We start from the raw sequence: 13,633 nt of genomic DNA, 5'->3' as shown, positions 1-13,633 counted from the left end.
CCCACGCTAATCTATGCACAAACCAGAATTTAACACTCATTTTCCGATCACCCGCCTCAACATTCAAATCTCCCGCTAACTCGGTAGAAGGAGAAAAAGGACGACTTGCAGCGGAGAGTTGGCGTGTCTGCATTCGCCAGAGAAATGTTGCCGTTTTTATTGCTTGCAATGTTATGGAAGCAGAATATTGTAACGGATTCGCGGGAGGCGATTACCGGCTTACATTTTTATTCCTGTGAGTGGTTGTGTAGGCCGGGCCCAGTGCACTGCTTTGCCCGGGGGGCCTATAATGCTGTTAAGACGGCCCAGCCTGCAAGTACAACATGAATCAAAATCACAACCTTCAAAATGATAAAAAGTGTCCTTTAAATTACATTTATTGAAAAATGCAAATCCCCGGGGTTAAAAGGGAAAGCGACCGTGATACATCCTCGCGTCAGACGTGATCACAATGTCTGTACATTTAATGTATAGCCCTATTCATTTAAAGCTGCAGTTCAGGCAATATCCTGCATGTGTGTTTTTTTTAAATAAATCAGTTCTGTAGTAAGAAAAAATACTTTTAGCATTTTTTGTTTTAAAAAAACAACAACTTTTAAAGCTGCAGTTCAGTCTTTTTTTTTTTTTTTAATTTATTTTTTTACTTTAATAGCTTCATGTGGGCAATCTCTATTTACCTAAAGAACTGTATAGCTGTCAGTCAATCCGTTCTCCATGTATTAATCGGCGAAATTTTTGTGACATAATAAAAGCTGGCATTTGTTTATAATTTGCCTCCGGCAGTCAGTGGAAGACTCATGAATATTCATGAGTCTCCCAGTGACGTGTGCTCGCTCCCGATCTGCCGCTGTGTGGTGCCCCCTTCTGCCCGATCCCTGTGGCTGTCAGCCTGCGCGAGATGGAGGGGGCTTGTGCCGCCAGTGGGGAGGGGGGAGCGGGAGATGTGTCTCCCTTCTGCTCCGATCCCTGTGCCTGCCTCCCTGCCCGCGCGCGCGGGAGATGCAGGGGGGTTGCGCTGCCCCCGTGGGGGGTGGGGAAGGGAGGGGGGAGCGGGAGATGTGTCCCCTTCTGCTCCGGTCCCTGTGTCTGCCTCCCTGCCCGCACGGGAGATGCAGGGGGGTTGCGCTGCCCCTGTGGGGGGTGGGGAAGGGAGGGGGGAGCGGGAGATGTGTCCCCTTCTGCTCCGGTCCCTGTGTCTGCCTCCCTGCCCGCACGGGAGATGCAGGGGGGTTGCGCTGCCCCTGTGGGCGGTGGGGAAGGGAGGGGGGAGCGGGAGATGTGTTTCCCTTCTGCTCCGGTCCCTGTGCCTGCCTCCCTGCCCGCACGGGAGATGCAGGGGGGTTGCGCTGCCTTGTGGGGGGTGGGGTGCCGCTGCCGAGCTTCACTGCAGGATGCCGTCCTTCTCTCCCTCCGCCACCACTACTGTCCTCTGCCGCTGTCGAGCTTCGCTGCAGGATGCCGTCCTTTTCTCCCTCCGCTGCCGGCTGCTGACCTTCGCTATATATCCATACATACATATACATATATACATACAGTATATATAAAAAAATATATATATATAAATATATATATATGTTCTTCAGTATTTATTGATACCTTTTTTTTATTTGGACCAACAATTTGTGTCATGGGACAAGCTTTCAAGAGTTTTCCTCTTCCTCAGGTCAAGCAATACCATAAATATATACGCACATAAACATGCGCACACAGTGTATATGTTTGCGTGTGCGCATGTTTATGTGTGCGTGTGCGCATGTTTGTGTGCGTGTGCATATGTGTGCGTGTGCGCATGTATATGTGCGTGTACGCATGTATACGTGTGTGCATGTTTGTGTGTGTATATATGTGCGTTTGCGCATGTTTATGTGCGCATGTATACGTGTGTGCATGTTTATGTGTACGTGTGTGCATGTTTATGTGTGCGTGTGCGCATGTTTGTGTGCGTGTGCGCATGTATGTGTGCGTGAGCGCATGTATGTGTGTATGTGTGCGTGTGCGCATGTATACGTGTGTGCATGTATGTGTGCGTGTGCACGTGTATGTGTGCGCGTGCGCATGTATATGCGTGCGTGTGCATATATATCTATATCATACAAACACTCACAAATGGGGTAAGCGCGGCCCTCCTACCCCAGCCGCCAAAGCTTCCTTACCCCCTCGCCGCTCCCTCCCCCCCCCCCCGCCCGCTCCCTTACCCCCCCGCCTGCTCCCTTACCCCCCCCCGCCCGCTCCCTTACCCCCCCGGCCGCCAACTCCCCAGCCGCTGGGGGGCCAAGCAGCCTCGGATCTGCGCCAGTCCCACTCTCCACCACCTCTCACTCCCGTTGTGTGTGTGTGTGTGTGTGTGTGTAGGGACATTTTACTCCTGCCAACAATTTGTGCCTCACTTTCACCCCACCCTACCCCTGCCCTTCACCCCCCCTACCCTTCACCACCCCTGCCCTTCACCCCCCTCTACCCCTGCCCTTCACCCCCCCTACTACCCCTGCTCTTCACCCCCCCTAACCCTGACCTTCACCCACCCCTACCCTTCACCCACCCCTACCCCTGCCCTTCACCCCCCCTACCCCTGCCCTTCACCCCCCCCCCCACGCCTGCCCTTTGACTGACGCACGCACACACCCTGACTGACGCACTCACACACCCTGACTGACGCACGCACACACCCTGACTGACGCACGCACACACCCTGACTGACGCACGCACACACCCTGACTGACGCACGCACAGACCCTGACTGACGCACGCACACACCCTGACTGACGCACGCACACACACCCTGACTGGCGTACGCACACAAACCCTGACTGGCGCACGCACACAAACCCTGACTGGCGCACGCACACAAACCCTGACAGCCACACGTACACACACTGACAGCCGCACGCACACACCCTGACTGACGCACGCACACACCCTGACTGACGCACGCACACACCCTGACTGACGCACGCACACACACTGACGCACGCACACACTGACTGACTGACGCACGCACACACACACACACACTGACTGATTGACGCACTGACTGACACACACACATACATACTGACGCACGCACACAACCCCTCACAGCCGCATGCACACAACCCCTCACAGCCACACGCACACATACACAGACTGACGCGCGCACACACACACACACACACACACTGACTGCTGCACACACACCCACTGACTGCTGCACACACACACACTGATTGCTGCACACACACACACACACACACACTGACACACACACACACACACTGACACAAACAAACACACACACACACACACACTGACACACACACACACACACACTGACACACACACACACACACACTGACTGACACACACATACACACTGACTGACGCACGCGCGCACACCCCCACACCCACGCGCGCACACACACAGACTGACGCGCGCGCGCGCACACACACAATGAATGGTACACACACACACACATACACTGACACACACACACACACTGACACTGACACACACACACACACTGACACTGACACACACACACTGACACACACACACACACACACACACACACACACACACACACACACACACTGACACACACACACACACTGACACACACACACACACACTGACTGACACACACTGACTGACACACACACACACACTGACTGACACACACACACTTACTGACGCGCGCGCGCGCACACCCCCACACCCACACACTGACTGAATGACTGACTGACTGCCGCACGCACACACTGACTGACTGAGGCACACACACACGCACACACTGACTGTGTGTGTGTGTGCGTCAGTCAGTCTGTGTGTGTGTTTGTGTTTCTGCGTCAGACTCACTGACGCGCGCGCACACACACTGACTGACTGACGCACACACAATGACTGACGCACACACACTGCATGAAGCTGTAAAGGAGGGAGGGGGGGAACTGGATTGATGTGAATGGGGGACAAACAGAGAGAGGGGGAGGGGTGAGGAGAGAGAGAGGAGCGGGAACATTACATCCCGGGCAACGCCGGGTCTCTCAGCTAGTATAAAATAAACGTAAAGAGAGGGTGCATACCATTCAATGATGGATACAAAAAAAGGAACAACAGGACAGTCACTCTTATACTCCCAGAAAGTGAATATATATATCATTTACGTGAATCACTATCCGTATTTGAAGTGTGTGTGTATATAAATATATATATACATACAAATGAGCATACAGTAATATTTCCATTTGCTATTTGCCTTGCTATGGAGGGTTTTTGTCACTTTTTTACTCACATAACTTCACATATACATACATATATAATATATAATATATATAATATATATATATATATATATATATATATATATATATATGCAGTGGAAGTGTATTGTGTGTATTTACCTACACACTCACTCCACATTTCAGTAACATACATATACATCTAAATAATATTCACATATACACGTTTGCTATAAATGGAATTATTACAATTTTACATTATATACACGTGCAATGAATGGAATAAACACTGTAATAAGTTTGAAATCGCCTATCCGAGCTGCTATGCATGGCTGATCCCTTTTCTCCAGCTTCCTTGAATGTACTACTGCAGGGGAGCGCAAACTTTTTGTGCTGCGCCCCCCTGTCTCTCTGCCCCCGGCTCTCGCGCCCCCCTGCCTTCCTTCAGCCGCGTCAGATGACGCTGCGTGGGCGTGTGACGTCAGGTCACATGGTGCCGCGGCGTCTATTGACGCCGCGTTGCCATGGCGACGCAACACAGGCGGCTGAATCCCGGTAAGTAAACAGTTGCAGGGGCCTCACGCGATCCCCCGGCATTTAATTTAAATGCCTGGGGGAAGAGCGCGGGGCCTCTGCAACTGCCCGCGCCCCCCCAGCACAATCTCCCGCCCCCCCTGGGGGTCGCGCCCCCCACTTTGCGCACCGCTGTACTACTGTATGAGGAAGATCATGTGACCAGATGCTAGTGCACGTTTAGAGAGAGGGAGGGCAGTGCTGACAAAGGGGTGTGCCTGGGTTTGTGACAGGCCATGAAGGGGCAGTGCCTTAGCAAATGCTTGTTAAAATAGAATACAAGAAAATTGGTCTTTCAAAGTTGTTTTTTTAAAAACAGAAAATGCTAAAAGTATTATTTCTTACTACAGAACTGATTTATTAAAAAAAACACACATGCAGGATATAGACTGAACTGCAGCTTTAAACCAGGACCCCTCCCTCAGGGGGGAAGGCTTTGCACTCAGCCTGCTGCCGCTCAGAGCATGCTGGGAGTTGTAGTTTTCCAACCCCCCCAACCAGGAAGCAACCAGCCATGTGACAGGCAAAGCATGCTGGGAAGAGGCTGGAGTGTCTGGCAGCATTGCATCTAAAGCCTTTTAACCAGTTCAGTGCAGAGACTCCCAGTGCAACCAGCAGCATCAGATCCTCTCCCTACTTACACTGCCTCATCCTAATTACTGCAGGTGCCTGTCATTGAGAGCTAGAGCAGCACATGCTGCCCCCCTCCTGCAGGGGGTCTCCCCTTCCTCCCTTAATGACCCCCTCTCTTTACATCTCGCAGGGATGTCAGTCTCCTTTGGGGAAGGATTAACCCTTGAAGAGCCGGTGAGTCTGAATGCAATTTCCCACCCCCGCTAGCAGTTACCGGATAAATCATGTTTCCCGGCACCTTAGTCAAGGTGAGTCGTCTCCTGGGAATAATTGTGTGCGTGTGTGTAGTGGTATTATTAATATTATTATTATTATTATTATTATTAATATTCATTACGTGTCTGCCAGATCTTGTGCTGCGGGGTACTTTCCCCCGTGTCTAATGTTACCTGTTGCTTTTACCCAGTATACGCAGCGGGTGGGCAACTCGACTTCTCTAAGGGCCACCAACAGGTCAGGTTTTCAGGATTGCCCAGCTTCAAAGACATAGGCTGCGGCTGCGCTGCCGCTGTGCGCGCTCATGCTTGGGAGCGGTGATGTCACCAACTCTCCAAGCGTGAGCGCAGGGTGCCCTGCAGAATTTTGCGACCATGGCCGGGTCGTGTCATTGGCTGGGTCGAGGCTGTGGGCGACCCTTCAGCGTGCTTGAAAATCAAATTGTCTCCCCAAGCGCCTAGCTTTGGAGAGCGTACGAGCGCGCGTGAGTGTGGCCGCACAGATTGAGATTCACAGAAGTAAACGCGCTTAGCAGCAGCGTGGACGGAGCCTGAGCCTCTGATGGAGCCACTTGTGCTGAAGCAGGGACTGATTGTGCCATCTGTGCTGAAGCAGGGACTGATTGAACCACCTGTGCTGTAGCAGGGATATCCTAAAACCTGACCTGTTGGTGGCCCTTGAGGACCACTCCTGCAGTATCGTATTGACATATGTTTATTGTACATTGTTGGCACAATATAAAAATAAATAAGAAAGAACTTTCTTGTTTACTGTTATTTATGCAAATTGCGGTTACCAAAGAGAGTGATCCCTGTTATAAAGCTCAGTATAACGGAGCGGGTCAAAAGCATTTTCTTTTTAACATCTTATCAGTGTAATCGGCTTCCGTCTAAATATCCCATCACCTTTTAACCCTTTGACCGCTCTGTCACTAGGACAGAAGGGGAGGGGCTACCCCCCGCGCATTCCTCGGTGTAGATCGCGTTGTACGCTCCATAGCAGGGCATCATCTTGCGTTTTTTAACATAGCTTCTGCATCCCGGGGCCCCTGGGTTGGCAGGCGTTGTTCCTCGTCTGTTCTTGGCTGTCACAATAAGGGAAGGATTAATTGCATTGTGAGCTTGCGAGTAGAGCTGTACTTTGTGCCTCTGTCCTAGGGGACACCTGCATTATGAAGAATTTGTCCCTAGAAAACGAGCACGGTTAGTATGACGTACTCGGTACACCTCTAGGTTCCCTGGCGTGCCGTACAGGAGAAAGTGTAAACGGCGTTGTTACTCTGTCCAGAATAATGTCTCCGGGGCTTTGCAGCGAATGGCAGATAACGCAGGATGGAGCTCGGAGACGGAGAGAGGAGGAGGATCAGCGAATCTCCCTGTATAAGAGACAGAGAGAGGAGGAGAATCAGCGAATCTCCCTGTATAAGAGACGGAGAGAGGAGGAGGATCAGCGAATCTCCCTGTATAAGAGACAGAGAGAGGAGGAGGATCAGCGAATCTCCCTGTATAAGAGACAGAGAGAGGAGGAGGATCAGCGAATCTCCCTGTATAAGAGACAGAGAGAGTAGGAGGATCAGCGAATCTCCCTGTATAAGAGACGGAGAGAGGAGGAGGATCAGCGAATCTCCCTTTATAAGAGACAGAGAGAGGAGGAGGATCAGCGAATCTCCCTGTATAAGAGACAGAGAGAGGAGGAGGATCAGCGAATCTCCCTGTATAAGAGACAGAGAGAGGAGGAGGATTCAGTATATTGTCCGCTTAACCTCATTGCTGTCACAGAGCTCCCAAATCTCCACGATTCAGCACGTTATTCAGAAATATCATTGACTGTTACAAGTTGGAGACTCGGGAGGTGTTTTTTTATTCCCCACCATAGCTTAGGAAGCCGGTCCCCATGCAGGAAACATAGCGCAGTAATAATTGTTGTAACGAGCATTAAACCAGCTGTCCATGCTGGGCACGTTCCTTCCCCCGCCCCATTATCTGAGCGACGTACAGAAAATATTGTGTGTTTTCCAGCAGAAGCAGTTCTGTGAATGGGAAAGATAAGTAATGGATTAACATGTGTGATATATACAGTATAACATAACGCACAGAGGTTGTGGAACCCCCCTCACCTCCGTGTCTCTGTGCTGTCACCTCTGTGTCTCTGTGCTGTCACCTCTGTGTCTCTGTGCTGTCACCTCTGTGTCTCTGTGCTGTCACCTCCGTGTCTCTGTGCTGTCACCTCCGTGTCTCTGTGCTGTCACCTCCGTGTCTCTGTGCTGTCACCTCCGTGTCTCTGTGCTGTCACCTCCGTGTCTCTGTGCTGTCACCTCCGTGTTCTGCATTCTCTCTCTGCTCTGATGGGGCTCCCCACTGCGTGCTGGAAGCAAGTCTGGCATCACTTTGATGCGCCTCCTTGTTAAGCGAACGTTGCACAGGCACCCGAAGGCAAGGGGGGGGGCTTAACTGCAGTCCTTAAGCCTCCTTCCCCCCGCCCCCAATGGGTCTGGTTTTTAGGATATCCCTGCTTCAGCACAGGTGGCTCAATCCTGATTGAGTCACCTGTGCTGAAGCAGGGACTGATTGAGCCACCTGTGCTGAACAGAGATCCTGAAACCCTGACCTGTTGGGGGGGGGGGGGGGCTTGAGGACTGGAGTTGAGACCCCCCCCCTGCCCTAAGGGTTAAGGGTAAAGTTGCCTGAATATTGCAGTAAAGATATCTCTGGCTTCTCCCTATCTCCGTGTGAAACGGTCCCTCGGACACATACCACACAGCAGCTAAACACAGACTTTGCAGCTAAATCGGCTGATGTTGGCAGTCCGTTGTTTAACCTTTTATTGCTCATGTTACAGTATATGCTTATATTTTCATGCTTTATTCTGCTCAGACATCACAGGTGTATCGTTTCATTTCTGGGCAGAGGAAGAAAATGTATTCTTTCATTCATTCATTCATTCATTCTTTCATTCATTTTTTTTTTTTTTTTTATGACAAATTGGTGCAAAGAATTTGCAGCTCTCCGTCCCAAGGAGTGTTCAGAAATGAAGCTCCCGACTGTGTCCCCCCCCGACTGTACCGTCCCTGACTGTGCCCCCCTCGACTGCTCCCGACTGTGCCCCCCTCGACTGCTCCCGACTGTGCCCCCCCCCCGACTGCTCCTGACTGTGGGCCCTCCCCCCCTGACGGTTCCATGACTGTGCCCCCCTGACGGTTCCTGACTGTGCCCCCCTGACGGTTCCTGACTGTGCCCCCCTGACGGTTCCTGACTGTGCCCCCCTGACGGTTCCTGACTGTGCCCCCCTGACGGTTCCTGACTGTGCCCCCCTGACGGTTCCTGACTGTGCCCCCCTGACGGTTCCTGACTGTGCCCCCCTGACGGTTCCTGACTGTGCCCCCCTGACGGTTCCTGACTGTGCCCCCTGACTGTTGCAGGTGCCGGTGTCCTTTGATGAGGTGGCTGTGTATTTCTCAGAAGAAGAATGGGAGTATTTAGCGGGATGGCAGAAGGAACTTTACAAGGACGTCATGCAGGACAATCTGGAGACGGTGCTGTCCGTGGGTAAGGTGCTGGCGGCATGAAAGGAAGGGCACACCGTGGCACAGGAATATAATTAAGGTTACAGCTGGGTGCTATACCCTTTAAAAAAAACATCAGAGCAGTCTGAGTATTTTTGAAAGTCTGTAAATGTTCTGTTTACAAAGAGGACTCTGAGTTAGGGGTTAATTGTCAGCAGTGGCGTAGCTATAGCCCGCCTACCTATCCTATGTATATAAACCCCTGCCTACCTATCCTATGTATATAACCCCCGCCTACCTATCCTATGTATATAACCCCCGCCTACCTATCCTATGTATAAACCCCCGCCTACCTATCCTATGTATATAAACCCCCGCCTACCTATCCTATGTATATAAACCTCCGCCTACCTATCCTATGTATATAACCCCCGCCTACCTATCCTATGTATATAAACCCCCGCCTACCTATCCTATGTATATAAACCCCCGCCTACTATCCTGAAGCTAGGGTCACGTGTTGAGGTATGAATAGCTTCAGTTAGCTTTAACTCATGTCTTCCCTCTTCCAAAGCATGACAAGTCCTTAATGTCTTTCTTAACTTTATTGCAGGAGTAGAAAACACAGGAACTTGTAGGTGTAGTGTAGGCAGAGAGTGCTTCTCTATGTGGGATGCTTCTATGAGGTTAGACTATGGTAAGAGAGAAAGGCCTTACCAGGGGTGGATGCAGACAGGACTGTACTCACTGTGATCTAGGGTGGAAAGGAAGTGAGAAGCAGTGTGGGTAAAGGAATAGCCTTGGGACAGACTATCTTAAAACAAACAGAAGGGGGGGCAGACTAGCCCATTCTGGAGAGAGAGGCTGGGGAACTACAACATGTAGCAATAATGTTGCATTTTACATGCAGCGTTGCTGCTGGGACAGGGGAAACTGACAGGCAATTAAGCAAGGGAGAAATGGGTTCCATAACTAAAGGAAGGACAAAGGAATATGGAATCTACTTCCAGGACACTCCCCGTCTGGTATCTGTAGATACCACTATATAACAAACTATGTGGAACATATGTGCAATGCATAACAAAGATAACATCACATTCTCAAACAGTAAAAGAGTCCATGTCCACATAGCGAAGTGACACCGGCCGGTATCACTGGTATCAATGTCCCATGGCCAAGGTTCTTTGGCAAAGGATGCAGGGTGGATGCACAGCTCCAGGTTTGCTGGTTGCACCACAATGTCTTTGTGTAAAAGTCTCTGGTACTGTTTCCTTTTAGCCTTGTAAGAGAACAGTCTTTTTGTCTCTGTAGTTTTGCCCACAGAGTGCACCCCCTTGTAGGTATGCCAGTCGTGGTAGCCTGTCGCTCTATCACCTGGCGTTTGGCAAAGGGAGATGGCTTTTGGCTCCTTGCGGAAGCGAAACAACACTCCTGGAAGACTGGTTGTCGTGTCTAGTCCAGTAGAGAGGGCATCGTTCAGGGGGACTCCCTGGAGCTGAGCGCTGGGGCTGAACACTATCCGGATTTGATCGGGTTCCTGAGGGTGGTCGGCCCCAGATGATTGGAGGTACCAGCATTCTTCACCTTCTTTCATTAGAGGTGCTGGCTTTGCGTGGCCGGTAAGGAATACTTTCTGGATGAAGGCCACAAAGTTGTTTTTGGTCTCCGGTTCCCTTTGTAGGTCGCAGAGGTGCGAAGTGAACCTAGAGATGGCATGTTCTCCACTGTTTGGGAAGCGCCTTCTTGGTGAACGGAATGGTAGCGGGTTCACCCAACTGCCTGGTCCGTCTTTGGAGAGCTCCTTGGTTGTTGACCTCGGGAATCCTCTATCTTCCCTCAATGGTGTTTGTTTGTCGTCGTTCCTTGTCGTCTGGAACGCTGTGCACCGTAGGTCGTCGGTACTTTTCTCTTGTACGAGAACATCTCCACGTAATTTGGTGAAACGCCTTTGTGTCTCTTTGTTGACTGCCCTCAGGAGGTTGTTCTCTCCCTGGACATGACGAAGAACAGTCTCTTTTGTCCTTGTAAATCCTTTTGGGAAATGTCTCTGAAACGGTCTCCCCTTACGTGTGTGAACGAGCAGTCCTTTTGACACTGTGGCTTCACCTGTAGGGCGCAGTCTTTTGCGGTTATGCCAGCCGTGACAGCTGGTTGCTTTATCGCTGGATACTCTGTGGAGAGGAACGACTGTACGTCCTAGCCGTGCTATTGCTCGCGAGAGGATCGTCCGATTGTTTATTGTATTTTGGATGACCCCTTTGTCGGTCACCTTTGGGAGGTTACTTTCTTCCTTTGGTGGAGTCGACTCGTCATCTTTGGTTATCTGAACCGCTAAGCATCTTAGGCCATTGTCACATCCCTCCGATGCAAGGATGTTTTTGTTGACCTCAGGGCTATGACCTTGTCTTTTCTCTTCACTTGGCCCTTCGGTCATTTGGAGATAGCCAAGACATGGTTCAGAGAGAGATGTGTGTCCACATTCTGTTACTACCGTTCTGCGGGCGTCAACATAGTCTCGTCCGTGCTCTTTGTCGGTGCACGCGTTGCCCACTATCACCCATCCTAGGTCAAGTCTTTGGGTGTATGGCGCGTTGTGGGGTCCGTTAAGCTGTTTACGGACTTTATGTACCCTCATGATGTCCCTACCGAGCAGTAGCAAGATCTTGGCGCCTTGTTCTACCGGCAGGATGTAGTTGGCTATTCCTCTGAGGTGCGGGTAATGGCGTGCCATGTCCAGTGTGGGAATCTCGTCCCTGTTTGTGGCCATGTGGCTGCCCTCGATGAGTGTGGGGAGAGCTATCTTCACTCTGTTATCCACCGAACGTATGACGTAACCGCTTGCTCTTCTCCCTGTTGACTCAGTTGACCCTGCACAGGTTCTGAGGGTGTAGGGTGAGGCATTGTCCTGTAAGTTGAATATGTTGAAGAACTCCGTCTTCGCCAATGATCTGTTGCTTTGGTCGTCGAGGATTGCATACACTGGCGACACACTTTATTCGAGCTCGGCTAGTCCCACGAATTCGGGTATACCCGGGTGTATTGAGGCTTGTGACTGTTTTCTGCCCGAGTGCATTGAGGTATTTTCCAGGCAGGGATTGAAGCATTTTATTCCCGCTGGCTGCAATACTGCACAGTATATATATATATATACTGCATTACAATTCATGAATTTATGCCATCTGGTAGACACGCAAAGCATTGCAGCCTATTAAATCCTAATCATTATCATTTAACAGATCAGCCGCCCGTCAGCCAGGCATGAACCCAGGCTGGGAAGGCAAACGCAACGGGGCTTGTCAGAGGTGAGGAGCGGCGCATTCCAGGTATCTGCCAGGTACATACTGGGTATTTGCTCGAATAAAGTGTGCCGGTGCAGTACATCCGAATAGCCTTCTCAGGTTGTCCCTGGGGGTGCACTGCAACAAGGCATATTTTGGAGCAGGACATTTTGTCACCTTCTTTTCCGCAAACCTCAGTGCGCTGAGATGTGACGGATGTTGGCACTCCTTCTCCTTCCTCCCCACCATGCTCCGCTACGGAGGATGGGCTGTTGAGTTGGTGGGGTGTCAATGCCTCTGGGTGTAACGATGTCACCTGCTTGTCACTTTCGCACACCGTACATTTGATTTCTTCTTTACAGTCTTTGAATAAATGAGTTGTGGAAGCACAACATTTGAAACAAGCTCCCCATTCCCTGAGTAAGTTCTTTCGCTCCTCTATGGGTTTCATTCTGAATCCGATACACTCGTTAAGCGGATGCGGCCTTCTGTGTATAGGGCATTCTTTGTTAAGGTCCCTTGGTTTCTTGTCTCCGGCGATCGACCGATCGGGAGTAGTTTGGGTCGTGGGAGGCACGTTCGTCCTGCGGACCGAGACGGGTGTTTGGGTGTTACCGTATCTCGCCATTGGTCTCTCTGTCCTCAGGCTGCTTGCACTGTGTGTGGTTTGCGCACCTAAGAAGAAGCTGGGGTCGTTCCTTGTCCTGGCTGCTTCGCGAATGAAGCTCAAGAAAACTGAGAATGGGGGGTAGACGACTTGCTTCTCCCTTTTGTATTTGGAGCCTTGTGAAATCCACCTTTCTTGGAGGTTGAAGGGTAGCTTCTCCGGGATGGGTCTCACTCCACGAGCTGAGTCTAGGACGTTGAGACCTATTAAGGAATGGTCTTTCCTTGCGAACTCCAGTTCTTGTAGCAGGTCTCCAAGATCTCGTAACTTCGAGTAGTCTTTGGTTGTGATCTTGGGGAAGCTTTCGACTCTTTTGAAGAGCGAATCCTCGATTGCTTCGGGGCTGCCGTAGGATTCTTCCAGTCTTTCCCACACTAGGTCAAGACCTACTTGGGGTTGGTGCGCGTTTGCTGCCCGCAGTCTATTCGCGTACTCTCTGGATTCGTTCCCCAGGAACTTGAATAGCAGGTTGAGCTCTTCCCTTGCTGAGAAGTCCAAGCTCTTGATTGCGTCTTTGAACGTGAACTTCCACGTCCGGTAGTTCTCAGG

General features: G+C 50.9%; 1 protein-coding gene across 1 annotated transcript in view; it reads left to right on the top strand.

Annotated features, from left to right (window-relative positions):
• The first annotated feature begins 5,275 nt into the window (after window positions 1-5,275).
• Window positions 5,276-13,633, top strand: part of LOC142487983 (uncharacterized) — a 22,517-nt gene continuing 14,159 nt past the window's right edge. The window contains exons 1-3 of the mRNA XM_075588233.1: window positions 5,276-5,453; window positions 5,552-5,669; window positions 9,056-9,182. Coding sequence (XP_075444348.1) covers window positions 5,646-5,669; window positions 9,056-9,182 — 151 coding nt within the window. The 5' untranslated portion in view covers window positions 5,276-5,453; window positions 5,552-5,645. The remainder of the gene's footprint in view (window positions 5,454-5,551; window positions 5,670-9,055; window positions 9,183-13,633) is intronic.

The sequence above is a fragment of the Ascaphus truei genome, chromosome 2 (genome assembly GCF_040206685.1).
Source record: "Ascaphus truei isolate aAscTru1 chromosome 2, aAscTru1.hap1, whole genome shotgun sequence".
Classification (NCBI taxonomy): Eukaryota; Metazoa; Chordata; class Amphibia; order Anura; family Ascaphidae; genus Ascaphus; species Ascaphus truei.
This window is presented reverse-complemented; position numbering and strand designations above follow the sequence as displayed.